The 14,602-nt window shown below is 46.1% G+C and overlaps 1 protein-coding gene across 4 annotated transcripts in view; it reads left to right on the forward strand.

Annotated features, from left to right (window-relative positions):
* The window catches only part of DCAF6 (DDB1 and CUL4 associated factor 6), a 525,140-nt gene that overhangs the window by 374,777 nt on the left and 135,761 nt on the right, over positions 1 to 14,602 (forward strand). For all 4 annotated transcript variants that reach the window (XM_085622996.1, XM_085622997.1, XM_085622998.1 and 1 more), the window contains one exon: positions 375 to 693. In XM_085622996.1, coding sequence (XP_085479122.1) covers positions 375 to 693 — 319 coding nt within the window. The remainder of the gene's footprint in view (positions 1 to 374; positions 694 to 14,602) is intronic.

Genomic DNA, 14,602 nt, shown 5'->3' on the forward strand with positions numbered 1-14,602 from the left:
AGTTTATTGGTGAGTAAGAGAGAAGGACAAGGGTAAGAGGCGGGCCCGGATGTAGAAGGTCCATTGGGCATATTAAGTATTATGATGTAGTAAGCGTAGTCAATACATGGAGCAACCTTCCTGAAAAATATTTAGAGATAAAAGTGTATATGTGTTTATAAAGTTCTAGTGAAACCTAAGGAACACTAGTACAGTGAAATAAACAATAAACAGTGAAAATAAAGGTCCAAGTATGGTCCATACTAAAATACCAATTGCTTGCAAGAATATTAGCAGCCTAAGCATGCTTAGCATTCCTTGTCTTCTGTGGAAATCTATGTTTATGCTTTGTTCTCATAAATATTCTAATTTCTAACTCTTTGTGGCTATCTCAGGCAGGAATATAACTGAAGAACCTGGAGCCAGAATTCAAGGTGAAAATAGCTCTGATCCCAGCGATGTGACCATGAACTCTGAAGGATGTCCACCTACAGAAAGAAGCACAGAGAAGGAGAATCCCAGCTCACAGACTCCAAATAGCTCTGGTAATTTGAACAGTACAAATGATGAAAACCAGCCGGAGTCTGAATCAGTTGGACAAACCGCTCGAGCACCATTGTCTGGCCGCGGCGCAGCTTTTCAAGAGACTGATGACAGTGATGATGATCCAGTATTGGTACCACCCTCAAGGTTTCGATCAGCACAAGGACAAAGGTTGGCTTTTTTAATTTAGATTTTTTTTTAAACATGTTATTGCTTTTCTGCAACATACAAAAAGAAACCGGAGTTTTGCAGAGGACTTCACTGTTATTACAAAAAACAGTTATGAAACAGACTAGCAGGTCATGTCAAGTGCAGAACTCCTCAAATTTCTGTCAACATGCCTTCACAACTCCCCAATTCATTCACATTTCACCATTTGGTTTTTTATCAGACATCCCTCTAATATCTCCATCTTTTTTCCACTGCAGTGGGCAGCTACATACTTAATGACATGATTTTTCCCAAAGTCATGCACCAGTCCATTATCCTCTTCTACTCCTTCAGGGTCGAAACACAGTTGCTTCCCCACTCACGGGCCATCCCTTTTCTGGGCAGTATCAGACCCTTTGTTTACAAGGACATTTTACATTTAAGCCAATTAGTCTCGCCCTGGATTCCCAAAATGCCAATGTTATGTATCCGTGTCACCTCTACACTTAAGATGATTGAAAGTTAAGGATTCATAGTGCCATCATGTGTGAATTCTAATACCGCTCCAGATTGTAGAGTAGAGGGTACCCTTCTTGAAGAGACAGCTGTTACAGGTAGGGTTATCTCATCAATCGATAAACAATTTAGATCTGTGGAAGAATATGAGTTTCATTTGTGCTAGTTTCAAACAATGGAATGGCCTCTTCTCTGTTGTGCATAAGGGCATCGTTCAATTTCCATCCTCTCTTGGTCCAAGATCTATCATCTATCTATCCTTTTACGTCTTAATTGTGTCAGGCAAATTATAAACCGTAGCGTTCTATATTCTAGTTATTACGACTCTGGATGTAGCATTTAGAGTTTGCATTTTTCTAAAAAGTGTGAAATGAGTTTGGAATCGGCCACTGGTTTCTTCCGCTCAAGAATTTTATTTCCCTGCGGCTCAGTGTTGCCAGTGATGTCATTCTGCACTTTAGCGTTGTGTGTGTTCTAATATAAGAGGCATGGCCTCATGCGAGGGATTTACTGCGCCTAACATGGCAGGACTTCACGAGTCCAGCCCTGTCTGTGGCTTAATAAGTAATGAGGGAGGTGTCAAAATAATTCCAGACATTAGTCCACCTAGGCATGGCAGAAACAGATGAATGTCTTGCATATCGGTACAAAATGCGTGGAAATATGAGATCTAGTTAGAAATATCAAGCAGGAGTACTTTATTAGAGGGAGTTGCTTGTTTATATTTAAAATGAGAAAAGCTATGTTTCAAAACTAGAATTGTCATGTTTGAAATTAAAATGAATAGTGTATTCATTTGAAAAGCTGTTTACTGGTTTATCCCTGCACCTTTGTTTGTTTGTTCCAAGTCTCCATATGTGACAATGGTAAAGCATAGATCATGTTCATATAGCAGCGGATCCTTCATTAGAGCAAACAAATAGATACAGTGATGCGGTTTCTCTAAACTCAACATGTTTTTGCTCAGTCATTTTGTTTTGTATGTGCAATATCTATGACTCACTGGGCCCCACAGCTCATACTGCAGGGGACACATTGTATTAGAAAAACTATATGCATCGATAGCATCATAAACAGGCAAGATTGTTTAGTATGCAAAGTGCTTGTCAGAGTTTCCATTTTCACCGGATTCTTATGTTCTGACCTTCTAGCTGGACCCTATACTGATTGTTTTAAGTAGAGTGACTCATGTATTTATTATAATTGAAGTATCCTGTACTGCTGTGTAATTGGCATTGCCTTTGCAGGTTCCTGGTTTCTGCCTTATAAACACAATGATGATGACCTGAAATCGGCTTCGCCGGGTATCAGATGGCTTATACCGAAACCAGGGTCGCACTGGGACAGAAACTAGGCCCGGGTACCAGAATAAAAGTGGCTCCCATCATTAAATTATATAGCTAGAAAATGTGGCCCGTGTTTGCATATTGGGGCAATTTTAGACTTGTAAAAACATGCTGTATACGTGAGCTTGCTGCAGGCAATGTTTGTTTTAATATTAGGGAAATCAACAGTAAAATCGGGCCCACCAGACTGTAAAGCAAGCAGGCCCACATACACCTCAAACAAATAGGTTTTGCATTTGTTGGAGTTGGAGCTATTGGCATTGTATAGTACAATGTTTTTCACTTATCTGTTATGAAGTGTATGTATGTGGTGTGTAGTGGAATTATGTGGGTTGGACTGAATTAGTCAGATGTGTAATTGTGTGGCATAGAATTGTTTATTGTGGAGTGGAATTATGTGGCATGGTGTGCTATGGAATTATGTGGATAGTAATTATGTGATATTGAGTGTACTATAGTTATGTTGAGTGGGATTGAGTCTTTCGGAGTGTAATTATATGGAATGGTATTTTGTGTTGTAGAGTGGTATGTTTAAGGGACTCCAATTCTTGCAGCATAATTAAATATAGATGAATAAAGGAGGTCCTAATATGTAAAGGAGCAAAAGTCGACAATTTGACAGGGATCTCTATAAACACTTATAGTGAGGAACATTGGCAAAGTTAAGACAAGGATAAGTAATGGAGTAAGTATCTTGGGATGTTTCAAGGCGGGGCTGAGAATCACTGTCTTAGCTCTGTGTGTCCTAGAGTTACACATTTCCGAGAGAAAGGGAGAGAGAGAGACTCCCTCTCTCACACGCACAAAATGAACATGTGGCACTGTGGTTGAAAATGAATGCAAACTAAATAACAGAAGCTATTAGTAGTTTGGTTAACCCAGTCACATCTAAAGGCCATCTTGTTGTATGTAATTTAAGTGACGACTTCCATATCCATCCCATCTTTAACATGTTACGATCTATTTTACAAATGACCTTTGCGTGCACTGCAGCAAATAAGGAGTCGCTCCTTCAAATCACCTATAACCTGGTTATGCCATGTCAGGTCAATGGCATCTAACAGCAGTGGCTGCAAATGCATTGAGCCGGAACCCCAATGACATTGCACAACCAGCTTTGACTAACCTGGTCTCTACATATTAGTACGAGGCATGGGTGGGTGGGTTCTTTCTTGGTAGTTCCATGGGACAAGCATATTTATTCTGTGGTGTGCTGAGCTACGTTTTTGAATGAAAAAACGCAAGGGTGTACCCAAGCAGCTGTTGCTTTGTTTTTTGGCATATCACTTTACATCAAAATGAAAGGTGCACCAGAAATTAATCCAATATGGCAAGTTTAAGCCCATTATCTTCTTTTCTTTATTCAAAATTGTTGCACATGAATTAAAATAAGCCAACGCGTTTAGTTCCTGTCACACTAGGAACTTCATCAGGGCTTCATATATTAAATAGTATGTTCACAGATAATCCTGTGTGAATTGTTGTATTGTCACTAAACAATCACCCAAACTAGGGGTATAGAATCAAGTCATCTCCCAGCTCCAGATCCGAGTCCTAGGCAAATTCCGCGTCGGTCTCTCCGCCTGTAGTCCAATACTAGATATTGTTTTTGAATAAGTTGGTTGCCTGGGGAGGATAATACAGCAGCCCTTTACTTGGTGAGGGTGCCTTGAATCCCTTTGCAGCATGCTGTTGTTGGGTGAGAGTACTTAATAAACTGTAGCCTGTTTCTGCGTCTGGTTGCTTTGTATCCTATTGCTGGGAAAGGTAGAATGATCACCAGTGTGGTAGAGAGAGAACACCTGCTGAAGAATGTAAGTAAATAGCTCACATTGTTTTAGGCAGATAGCAAGTCAAGAAAACAGTTCTCTATTAGAAGATATATTTTATGACAATATGAACGCGCATGGATACATTCATTTCCATACGCGTGCACAACACCCACTCGCCTTGCATGGAAATTCAGGAAAAGACAGAGTGCCAATTAAATGTTTTGTGGATCGAATACTCTCTCAAAAGGTGGTGGATATCCTGTCCACTGTATTACAAGGCCACATGCTATAATGAAGGTGGATATCCGCTATGTTTGTGATGGAGTATACCTTTCTCTGGACTCTAAATTAGGCCCAGGGGGTTGTGTCTTTAGGAAAGTAGAGTGTATGAATCTGAGCAACTTCAAATTGGACTGTATTAGTGGTTCTGAGTGCATGCAGTATTTTTGCAATAACAGCTCTAGCCTCTATACCTCCTCCGCCTATATCACAGCTAGGTACCTATGCCCATCTGAAGTGGACTGGTGAAGATAGCAACCCTCCATACAGTTAGCCTGTGCTATTTGCTTCTCACACTTAAAGTGGTACCATTTCATACAGTGAAATAATGTTTCAAGGTAAATTAAGAGACATATCCTCAGTAGAGAATAGCTTTTTGTTACAACTTTCAAAAATTACTAATAAGTGTTTGCTGTGATAGTTTTATCTCGAAAAGAGCATTGATGAATTAATCTTCCTTTTCTGAACACGTGTGCTTATAGTCTTTATTGTTGTATGGATACAAATTCAACAAGTATTGGAAAAACAAATAGGTCTGGCATAGTCCTGAGAGTTTCTGGATGCTTCCATCAGTGCAGTCATTTATCCTTCTTCTGTATATTTGGCTTTGCTGTGTGAGGGGGGTAAGAGTGCTTCCAGTAGTGTATGACTGCTAGACTATGTAGAATGTGAGCGAGCTCCCATTAGTGTGATACTGCTAGTCTGTCAGAGGTGTGGAGTGCTTGCTGTTGGAGATGTGAGATTGCTACTCTGAGTAGTGTGAAAATTCTGCTGTTGTTAGTATTTAGACTGATGGTCTGCGAGGGGTGTGAGAATTGAAACAAACCAAGATTACAGCTCCTACTATGCACCTGGTTATTAACTGAAATCCCATGACTGGAACATGGTACCCTGATGACGTGGAGTCCGAGCTGCCTTCAGCAGTCTCAATGGTCTAAGATAAATTCTCTGTGAGCATGTTAGACCCAGTGCCTCATGTTCAGCATGGGATAAAACATGGTCACAGGAATTGCTGAGAAAATATAATTTTAAAACACTTGGAACAAGACTAAATTTCATAGCCTTTGGATTGACACACTTTATTTCACTTCTTTTTCACACAGACATTTTCAGGAATTGTTTCCGGTGCATGCAGAACAAAGTAAAGATTTCTTTAAGCCAGCTATACTTTATCTACAATCCAGAGAGATATCTAGAGTTCTCATTTCATAATCAATGCATGGACAATACCTTTGAATGTGCTGATTTTCCATGAGGAGCCTCTGTTTAATAGAACATTGGAATGTTGGGAGCTCCATTGAAGACAATGGAGTTCCTCCAGGCTTATAATGGCTGGTATAAGCCGGGAGCTCCAACATTCCAATGTTTGTCTTCTTGTTTTTCCCTTTTTAATTTAGAAAATTCTACCCTAAATGGGTGGAATGTTCTAATGGCCTTATAGCCCTTCCACCTCGGGCTATACCTGTTGTTAAAGGCCCTCTCCCTTGTTATAGGCCCTCATAAATCACGTTCTGGGCCTTTAACAACCAGTATAGCCCCTCGAAAGTGGGCTATAAGTCTAAATTAGAACATTGGAACGTTGGAAGCTCCATTGAAAACAATGGAGTAGCTCTGGGCTTATAATGGCGGTATAAGCCCGGAGCTCCAACATTCCAATGCTTCTTTGTGGCTGTGAACAAAGGGTTCAGAGAGCCTAAGGGGATTTCAATCCCCTCGCGCTCCCTGAAACCTTTGTTTAATTTGTTAGAACATTCTTCCCTCTAGTGGCAGAATGTTCTAATAGCCTTATAGCCCTTCGTATCAGAGCTATCCCGGCTATTAAAGGCCTGCTGCCTTGTTAAAGTCCCTCGCCTTCGGCTCGGACCTTTAACGCTGGAGCGGGCCTTTAATAGCTGATATAGCCCGCTACGGCGGGCTATAAAGGCTATATTAGAACCCTGGAATATTGGGAGCTCCCTTGAAAATAATGGAGTGCCTCAGGGCTTATAATGGCTGGTATAAGCCTTCTGCTCCAACATTCCACTGTTTGTCTTTCTGTTTCTCCCTTTTTTATTTAGAACATTCTACCCTCAGTGAGTAGAATGTTCGAATAGAATTGTAGCCCTTGTGTGGGAAACCGCAGCCCTCATCTTTCTAGACCTGTCACAACTTAAATATCCTCACTTATGCTGATGACACCCAACTGATACTGTCAGTTTCAGACAAAACACCCATCCCCAGACACAAGTTTACCACACGCATGACAGAAGTGACCACCTGGATGAAATCCTTTCGCCTTAAACTGAACTTGGACAAGACAGAAGCGATGATCTTTGGAAACGACTCCTCACCATATGACTCCATCTGATGGACCACAGACCTTGGACCTATCTCCCCCCGCACTCCCCTTTCAACCTTGCTCGCAAGCATCATAGAGAACAAACTGGACATGACCGCCCAAGTCAACACAGTGGTCTCGGCCTCCTTCAGGACCCTAAGGCTGCTGAAGAAAATCTTAAAGTGGCTATCAGATTAATTATCACCCAGGCCCTCAATCAACAGGAAACTAGACTATGGGGACACCCTCCACGCAGGGATAATCAGCCAGCTCAAAAGAAGACTGCACACATTTCACACTGCTCAACTACACCTACAAAGCAGTCCATAAGACAGGCCCTGCCTACCTGAACAGCTGCATTCACTTAAAACAACTGTTCAAGGCATATGAGCTGCAGATTATACACTGTGCATAGATCGCCATCTGGTGTTGGGCCCGGATGTTTGCAGTTTGTTTTACCTCTTGGAAAGTCTTTGGGAGTCACGAGGTTGGTAACTCCTCCTCTGGTTAGCATTGCGCATGGGCTTCGGCTCCATCCTCAGATTGTTTTTTTCCGCCATCGGGCTCGGATGTAATACTTCGCGCTCCGGTTCCGAACTTCCCAGTTCACCGATCGACGCACAAATCCTCGCTCATCGAGCTTCTTCAAAGATATAAATCATCTTACTCATCTTCTCTTCGGCACTTCTTCGATTCCGGATGTCGATGGCGGCCTTCGGGCCTATTCCGGCTCCGGTATCGGCTGATGGAAAGAACTCCCTTCAAGAAGTGCCCTCGATGTGGGTCCAAGTTTCCCCACACCGATCTCCATGAGGTGTGCAACCTCTGCCTCTCCCCGGAACACGAGGCCCGAGACTGTCCCGCCTGCAAGTCTTTTCGCTCAAAAACGACCATTCGAAATCGACAGGCTAGACGCAACATGGCGCACTCTTCGACCTCCGCTCCAGTCGACATCTTCGGGGACGACGTCGAAGCTCCGGGACAGCAGGACATCGAACAGGAGGACGACGACCTCGTCAGCGCTTCCGAGGCAGACGACTCAGATGTGGAGGACATCACCCCGGCGCAGTGGGTCGTGAGTACAATTCCCCCTCCCACGCCGATACTGAAAAAGGCTTCGGTCACACCTTCGCCTCCGGGCCTAGGCAAGACCAAGGACACTGCTTCTCACACCCCACCTTCGGGCCCGGTAAAGAAGCCTATTAAGCCTTCCGGCAGCTCGGGCTCGAGCCAGCCGACCACCGGTGCCGAGAAACACCCTTCAGCACCGAAGAAAAAATCGGCCTCCACCTCCACACCGAACCCGGCACCGAAGTCTTTGGTGTCGAAACCTGCTCCTCCGGCGCCGACCAAACATCACAAGACCCTCGGCACCGACACTCCCGTGCCGAGACCTTCTTCGGCACCGACCAAAAAACCGGAGGTTCCAAGGAAGCACGGCTTCGACAAACCTATAAAGCCGTCGGCCCCGAAACCTTCGGCGCCGACCGAACAACCAGTGCAACAGGAGCTTTTCACACCGGATCCTTTGCAAAAAACTCTCACCAAGGATCCAAAGACTGGACACTCGACATTGTCTTCAAAAAAGAGACACTTGGACAAGCCAGCTCCACCTCCACCTCCAAAGAGAAAGGACATTGCTACCTCTCCTTTCAGGGTGCCTTCCCCACCTCCTCCACCTCCTCCACCCTCTCCACCTCCACCCCCTCCACCTCATCGTTCCCCCACCTTATCGTTCCCCCACCTTGTCTCCTGTCCCAGACGATTTGGGGGACCCTTACTATGATCCAGCAGATGTGCCACAAGATCCCACCCCTACTGGATCTCCAGACCCATGGGATGATTATAACAATCCGGACATCCCAGATGTTCCACAGGATGACATTTGTCCATCTAGGCCATCCCCTCCTGAAGATTCCTTGGGTTTTCACCATTTGTTACAACGGGCGGCACACTACCACGGGGTGGAGTTACATACCACCCAGTGGAGGAGGATTTTCTCCTAGACACCTTTGACGATACACATAGGTCCACTGCCATTCTACCTATGTTAAAGGGCGTAATTAAACATGCCCCTGAGGTTTTTAAAGACCCAGTCAGGGCCAGGGTCCTAAACCCTCGGATAGAGAAGAAATACAAAGCCGCCCCCAAAGACCCTTCTTACATTAAAGGCCCTGCACCATTAGATTCCCTAGTGGTATCTACAGCTAGGAAGCGCTCAAATTCTCAGGCGTCAGGCGAGGCGCCCCCACCTGACAAAGAGTCCAAGCTCCTAGATGCGTCAGGGAAGCGCACTGCGTCACAAGCGGCCAATATATGGCGTATTGCCAATACGCAAGCACTGTTGGCCCGATACGACAGGGCGCATTATGATGAGCTAGAGACCATCATGCACCATCTCCCTGAAAAGTACAAGACTAGGGCTAATGAACTTATTCAAGAGGGAAAGACAATAACCAATACCTCGATACAATGTGCCCTAGATGCAGCAGATACAGCCTCCAGGGCCATAAACACCAGTGTCCTTCTCCGTCGCTATGCCTGGCTCAGGGTTTCAGGGTTTAAACCAGAGGTTCAAGCCTCTATATTAAATCACCCATTCGACCAAGATCATCTATTTGGCCCTAAAGTAGACGAAGCCCTCGAAAAAATGAAAAAAGATACAGACACTGCGAAATCTATGGGAGCCCTACAAACACAGACTCCCAGGCGCTCCTTTCGCCGTTCTTCCTTTCGGGGCACGGGCAGAGGCTACTCCTCGGACAGTGCATCCACGTCTTATAAATCCCCTCCTCAATCTACCTTCACGAAGGGTTATCAAAGAGGCGGATACAGAGGCAATAATAATAAGGGCAGAGGCAAAACGAATACCGCCCGCTCTGCCACACCTCCTGCCCAATGACTTTCTCCCGCTCCCTCCAGACCATTCCACTCCGGTCGGAGGCAGACTAAAACATTTCCTTCACGCCTGGGAGACAATCACCTCAGACAGATGGGTGACACAAATTATTCAGTCAGGGTATTGCCTAGAATTAACATCTACACCCCCCAACATTCCACCCAGGCACCACCCTATGTCGCAAGAACATACTGCGCTACTAACACAAGAGGTGATCTCCCTCCTGCAAAAAGGAGCAATAGAGCAGGTCCCCATAAATCAACAAAATTTAGGGGTCTACTCCCTGTACTTTCTAATTCCAAAGATGGACGAGACCCTACGACCTATCTTAGATCTCAGACCTCTAAACACCTACATTCATTCAGACAATTTTCACATGGTAACCCTCCAACAGGTTCTTCCACTTCTCTCCCAGAAAGATTTTCTCACCACTCTGGACTTGAAAGACGCGTACTTTCACATCCCAGTACACCAGTCTCACAGAAAGTACCTCAGGTTTGTGGTAGACGGACAACACTACCAGTTCAAGGTGCTCCCGTTCGGGGTAACAACAGCACCAAGGGTTTTCACCAAGTGCCTGGCAGTAGTGGCTGCACACCTCAGAAGACAGCACATTCACGTTTTCCCCTATCTGGACGATTGGCTGATAAAAGCCACGTCCTACCAACAATGTGTGCAACATACCGCCGCTACGGTCCAACTACTTCACCAGCTAGGTTTCACGGTGAACCATCAAAAAACCCACCTGGTACCATCACACACAAAACAATATCTCGGTGCCACCATAGACACCTCAAAAGCCATAGCCTATCCCAATACTGCCAGGATTGCAAAAATACAGGCGCTGCGTCAAAAATTCCTATGTCAACACTCTCTCCCAGCAAGAGTGTTTATGCAGCTCATAGGGATGTTGGCCTCTTGCATCTTTATAGTGCCCCATGCAAGACTCCAAATGCGTCCACTCCAAGAGTGCTTGGTGCGCCAGTGGAACCAGGTCCAGGGACAACTGACAGATCTGGTGTTGGTAGACGGTCGCACCCATCGCTCTCTGCAGTAGTGGATCACCACAAACCTTTCCAGAGGTCGACCGTTCCTGGACCCGGTCCCACAAATAATCCTAACGGCAGATGCGTCGCTCTCCGGCTGGGGAGCTCATCTGTTACATCTCACAGCACAGGGCACATGGACGCCGCAACAGAAGTTACTCCACATCAACCATCTGGAGTTACTGGCGATCTTCCTCGCCCTAAAATCCTTCCAGGCGCAGATTTCAGGCAAGGCAGTCCTCATTCGCACAGACAACATGACTGCCATGTACTACATTCAAAAACAGGGGGGCACACACTCTCCACAGCTCTCTCAGTTAGCACAGAGCATATGGAGATGGGCAATTCCACAAAAGATTTTTCTCCTAGCCCAACACGTCCCAGGAGTACAAAACACCGTGGCAGATCTGCTCAGCAGACAGACACAGCAGATCCACGAGTGGGAACTTCACCCACAGGTTCTTCACCCGTTCTTTCAGAAGTGGGGGCATCCACACATAGAACTATTCGCCACCCACGAAAACAAAAAATGCCCAAGCTTCGCCGCCAGATATCCACACCCATTGTCTGAAGGCAATGCGATATGGATGAACTGGTCAAACAAATTTGCATACGCTTTTCCACCTCTCCCACTAATTCCATTAGTGGTGCGAAAGCTACAGCAGCATTCCCTAACTCTGATACTAGTAGCTCCAACATGGGCCAGACAACCGTGGTACACCACACTGCTGGAACTCTCAGTAGTACCACACCAAAAGCTACGCCTCTCGCCATGCCTCCTAACCCAGACCCATGGAGAGATCAGGCACCCGGACCCAGCTCAACTCAACCTTGCGATCTGGCTCCTGAGGTCCTAGAATTTGGATACCTTAACCTTCCCCCTGATTGCATGAACATTATCAGGGAAGCTAGACTCCCTACTACTAGGGCGTGCTATGCAGCAAAGTGGAAAAGATTTGTTGTTTACTGCCACAACAACGCAATCAATCCTTTAAATGTATCCATACAGCACATTATATGTTATTTACTCCATTTACAAAGGTGTAACCTAGCATATACTTCCATTCGGTTACACCTCGCTGCAATTGCTGCCTATTTACAAAATAGGCAGCACCTCTCACTTTTCAAAGTGCCTGCCATCAAAGCCTTTATGGAAGGCCTCAAAAGAGTAATTCCACCCAGAGTGCCACCCTCACCTGTTTGGAACTTGAATATAGTCCTCACACGGTTAATGGGACCCCCTTTCGAACCATTACATAAGTGCGAGCTGCAATTTCTCACATGGAAAACAGCTTTTCTAGTGGCCATCACTTCCCTCAGAAGAGTTAGTGAAATACAGGCACTCACTATACAGGAACCTTTTCTTCAGATGCATCACAACAAGGTTGTACTCCGCACCAATCCCAAATTTCTACCCAAAGTCATTTCTCCATTCCATCTAAACCAGTCGGTAGAATTACCAGTCTTTTTCTCGCAACCCCAAACAGTTGCGGAAAGAGCCTTACACACGCTGGATGTTAAAAGGGCTTTACTTTACTACATCCAGAGAACACAACCTTTCAGAAAAACCAAACAGCTATTTGTTTCCTTCTCCCCACCACACAAAGGCAACCCTATTTCCAAATCAGGGATAGCTAGGTGAATTGTAAAATGCATACAGATTTGCTACCACAAAGCAAAACGAACGCTATCGGTTCCCCCTTAAAGCCCACTCTCCAAGGAAGATAGGGGCTTCTATGGCTTTCCTAGGGAATATACCACTAGATGACATCTGCAAGGCAGCGACATGGTCAACACCGCACACCTTCACAAAACATTACTGTGTAGATGTGCAAACCAAGCAACAAGCTAGTGTGGGCCAAGCTGTACTAAAAATACTGTTTCAAACGACTGCAACGGATGCCGGTGGTCGCCGCTAGGGTTGGGTACTGCTATATAATCTATGCACAGTGTATAATCTGCAGCTCATATGCCTCGAACGGAATATGCTACTTACCAGTATGCATCTGTTCTTGGCATGTAGAGCTGCAGATCTATACACGCCCACCCGCCTCCCCGGCTACCTGTATCCGTTCCAGTCTTATCTTATTTAGATACATGGGTTTCTTTACTGTTACTACTACGCTCCATCTTTCCCTGCTGGCGAAAAACAATCTGAGGATGGAGCCGAAGCCCATGCGCAATGCTAACCAGAGGAGGAGTCACCAACCTTGTGACTCCCAACACCAGATGGCGATCTATGCACAGTGTATAGATCTGCAGCTCTACATGCCAAGAACAGATGCATACTGGTAAGTAGCATATTCCTTCCAGACACCTATGCTGTTCTCACTAGCTCACATCCCATGGAAACACAAAGCACAGCAGGGGGACGCGCCTTCTTGTACCTACCTCATAAAGCCTGTACCTCCCTCCTACAACACATCTGAGCCTCCTACTATCTTCTGGACTTTCACAAGACGCTGAAGACCTGGCTTTTCAAGTAAGTTCCCCCGGTGAAAATAACTCCAGACCACAACATACCTTCTGACAACATCTGTCTCCTTTGCAGAGGCTTCCTTTTATAGGAACTCTTTTGGGCACAGTGCAGTTCAGGGCCCTTTCGCCCCCGCAATGAGTCCAGGACATATGGGTTGTAATCCAGATGTTTCAGTCTCAGTTTTGGATCTTGATGAGAACAGCTCTGAGACTTCTTAGCCTGTTGGTCTCATGCTTCCTGTTTATCGACACACCAGGTGGCATTTGCAGGCTCTGGTGTCGGATCTGAAGTCTCAGTGAGCCCAGCGCCATAGAAGCCTGTTGGATGTCATTCAGGTTTAAGAGAAAACTGCTCATGATCTGCAGTGGTGGCTGCTTGTCCACAATACTTAGAGGCGAAGATGGCCGACAGGTGAGGAGCTCCGGCTGGGAGCTCCCGGCCAGGGATCGCCTTTTCTGGCTCTAATCCCTCTAATTCACCCCCTCCTTCGACCCTTCTTGCTCACCTGGATTGTGGGGACAGCTGACCTCGTCCTCTTCATCTCTCGTGACTGAGCCTCAAATTCTTCCTGATGAACAGCATTTGAAGTCCCGACCGCGGAGATCCTGGTCAATATGGCCGATGCCCGGTGGAGCTACTCGTTTGGCTAAAGAGGAGACAGGCTCGGGTTCTTTCCCTCGGCTGTCACCTACCCAGCTGGACATGGGTCACAGTTGCCGTTATTCTCTCCGCAGTTACTCTCCTTCCTCCTCACCGATGATTATTCTCATGATGGAGCCAGACTCAGCGAGGTACCCCTGTGCTTGCTTTCGTCTTTCGAGCCATGGGAGGCGTACCCGCCAGGTCCCCGCTGATGCCTCCATCGCCTACACGTCCTCCCTTCCATCTGGTCTGGACACTTTTTTTCCGTCCCCCTCGCTCTTCTTTCTCCCCTCACCGTCCGATTATCCACCGAGGGTTTGCTGATGGAGCATCCTTGTTCTTCATTGCAGATGCCCGGCTGGGCTACCCTGGATGTCTCTGGGGTGATGACTGGGGAGCAGCCCTCCCTCCAGCTGTTGCCCGACCTTCCGGACTTGATCCGCGTTTGCCTGGCGTCACCCTTATCCTCTTCTGACCTTTGGCTGGGACGCTCGGTGCCTGTCACCTTCATAGATCTTCAACGAGGGTTCCGATATCGCTGCCTGACATTGTCTCCTGACCAGTTTTTTCTTTCTCTCTCTCGATTTGGCACGCCCTCCTGACCCGGCTGCTGCCTTCCCCTCTTGAGATCGCT

The sequence above is a fragment of the Triturus cristatus genome, chromosome 8 (genome assembly GCF_964204655.1).
Source record: "Triturus cristatus chromosome 8, aTriCri1.1, whole genome shotgun sequence".
Classification (NCBI taxonomy): Eukaryota; Metazoa; Chordata; class Amphibia; order Caudata; family Salamandridae; genus Triturus; species Triturus cristatus.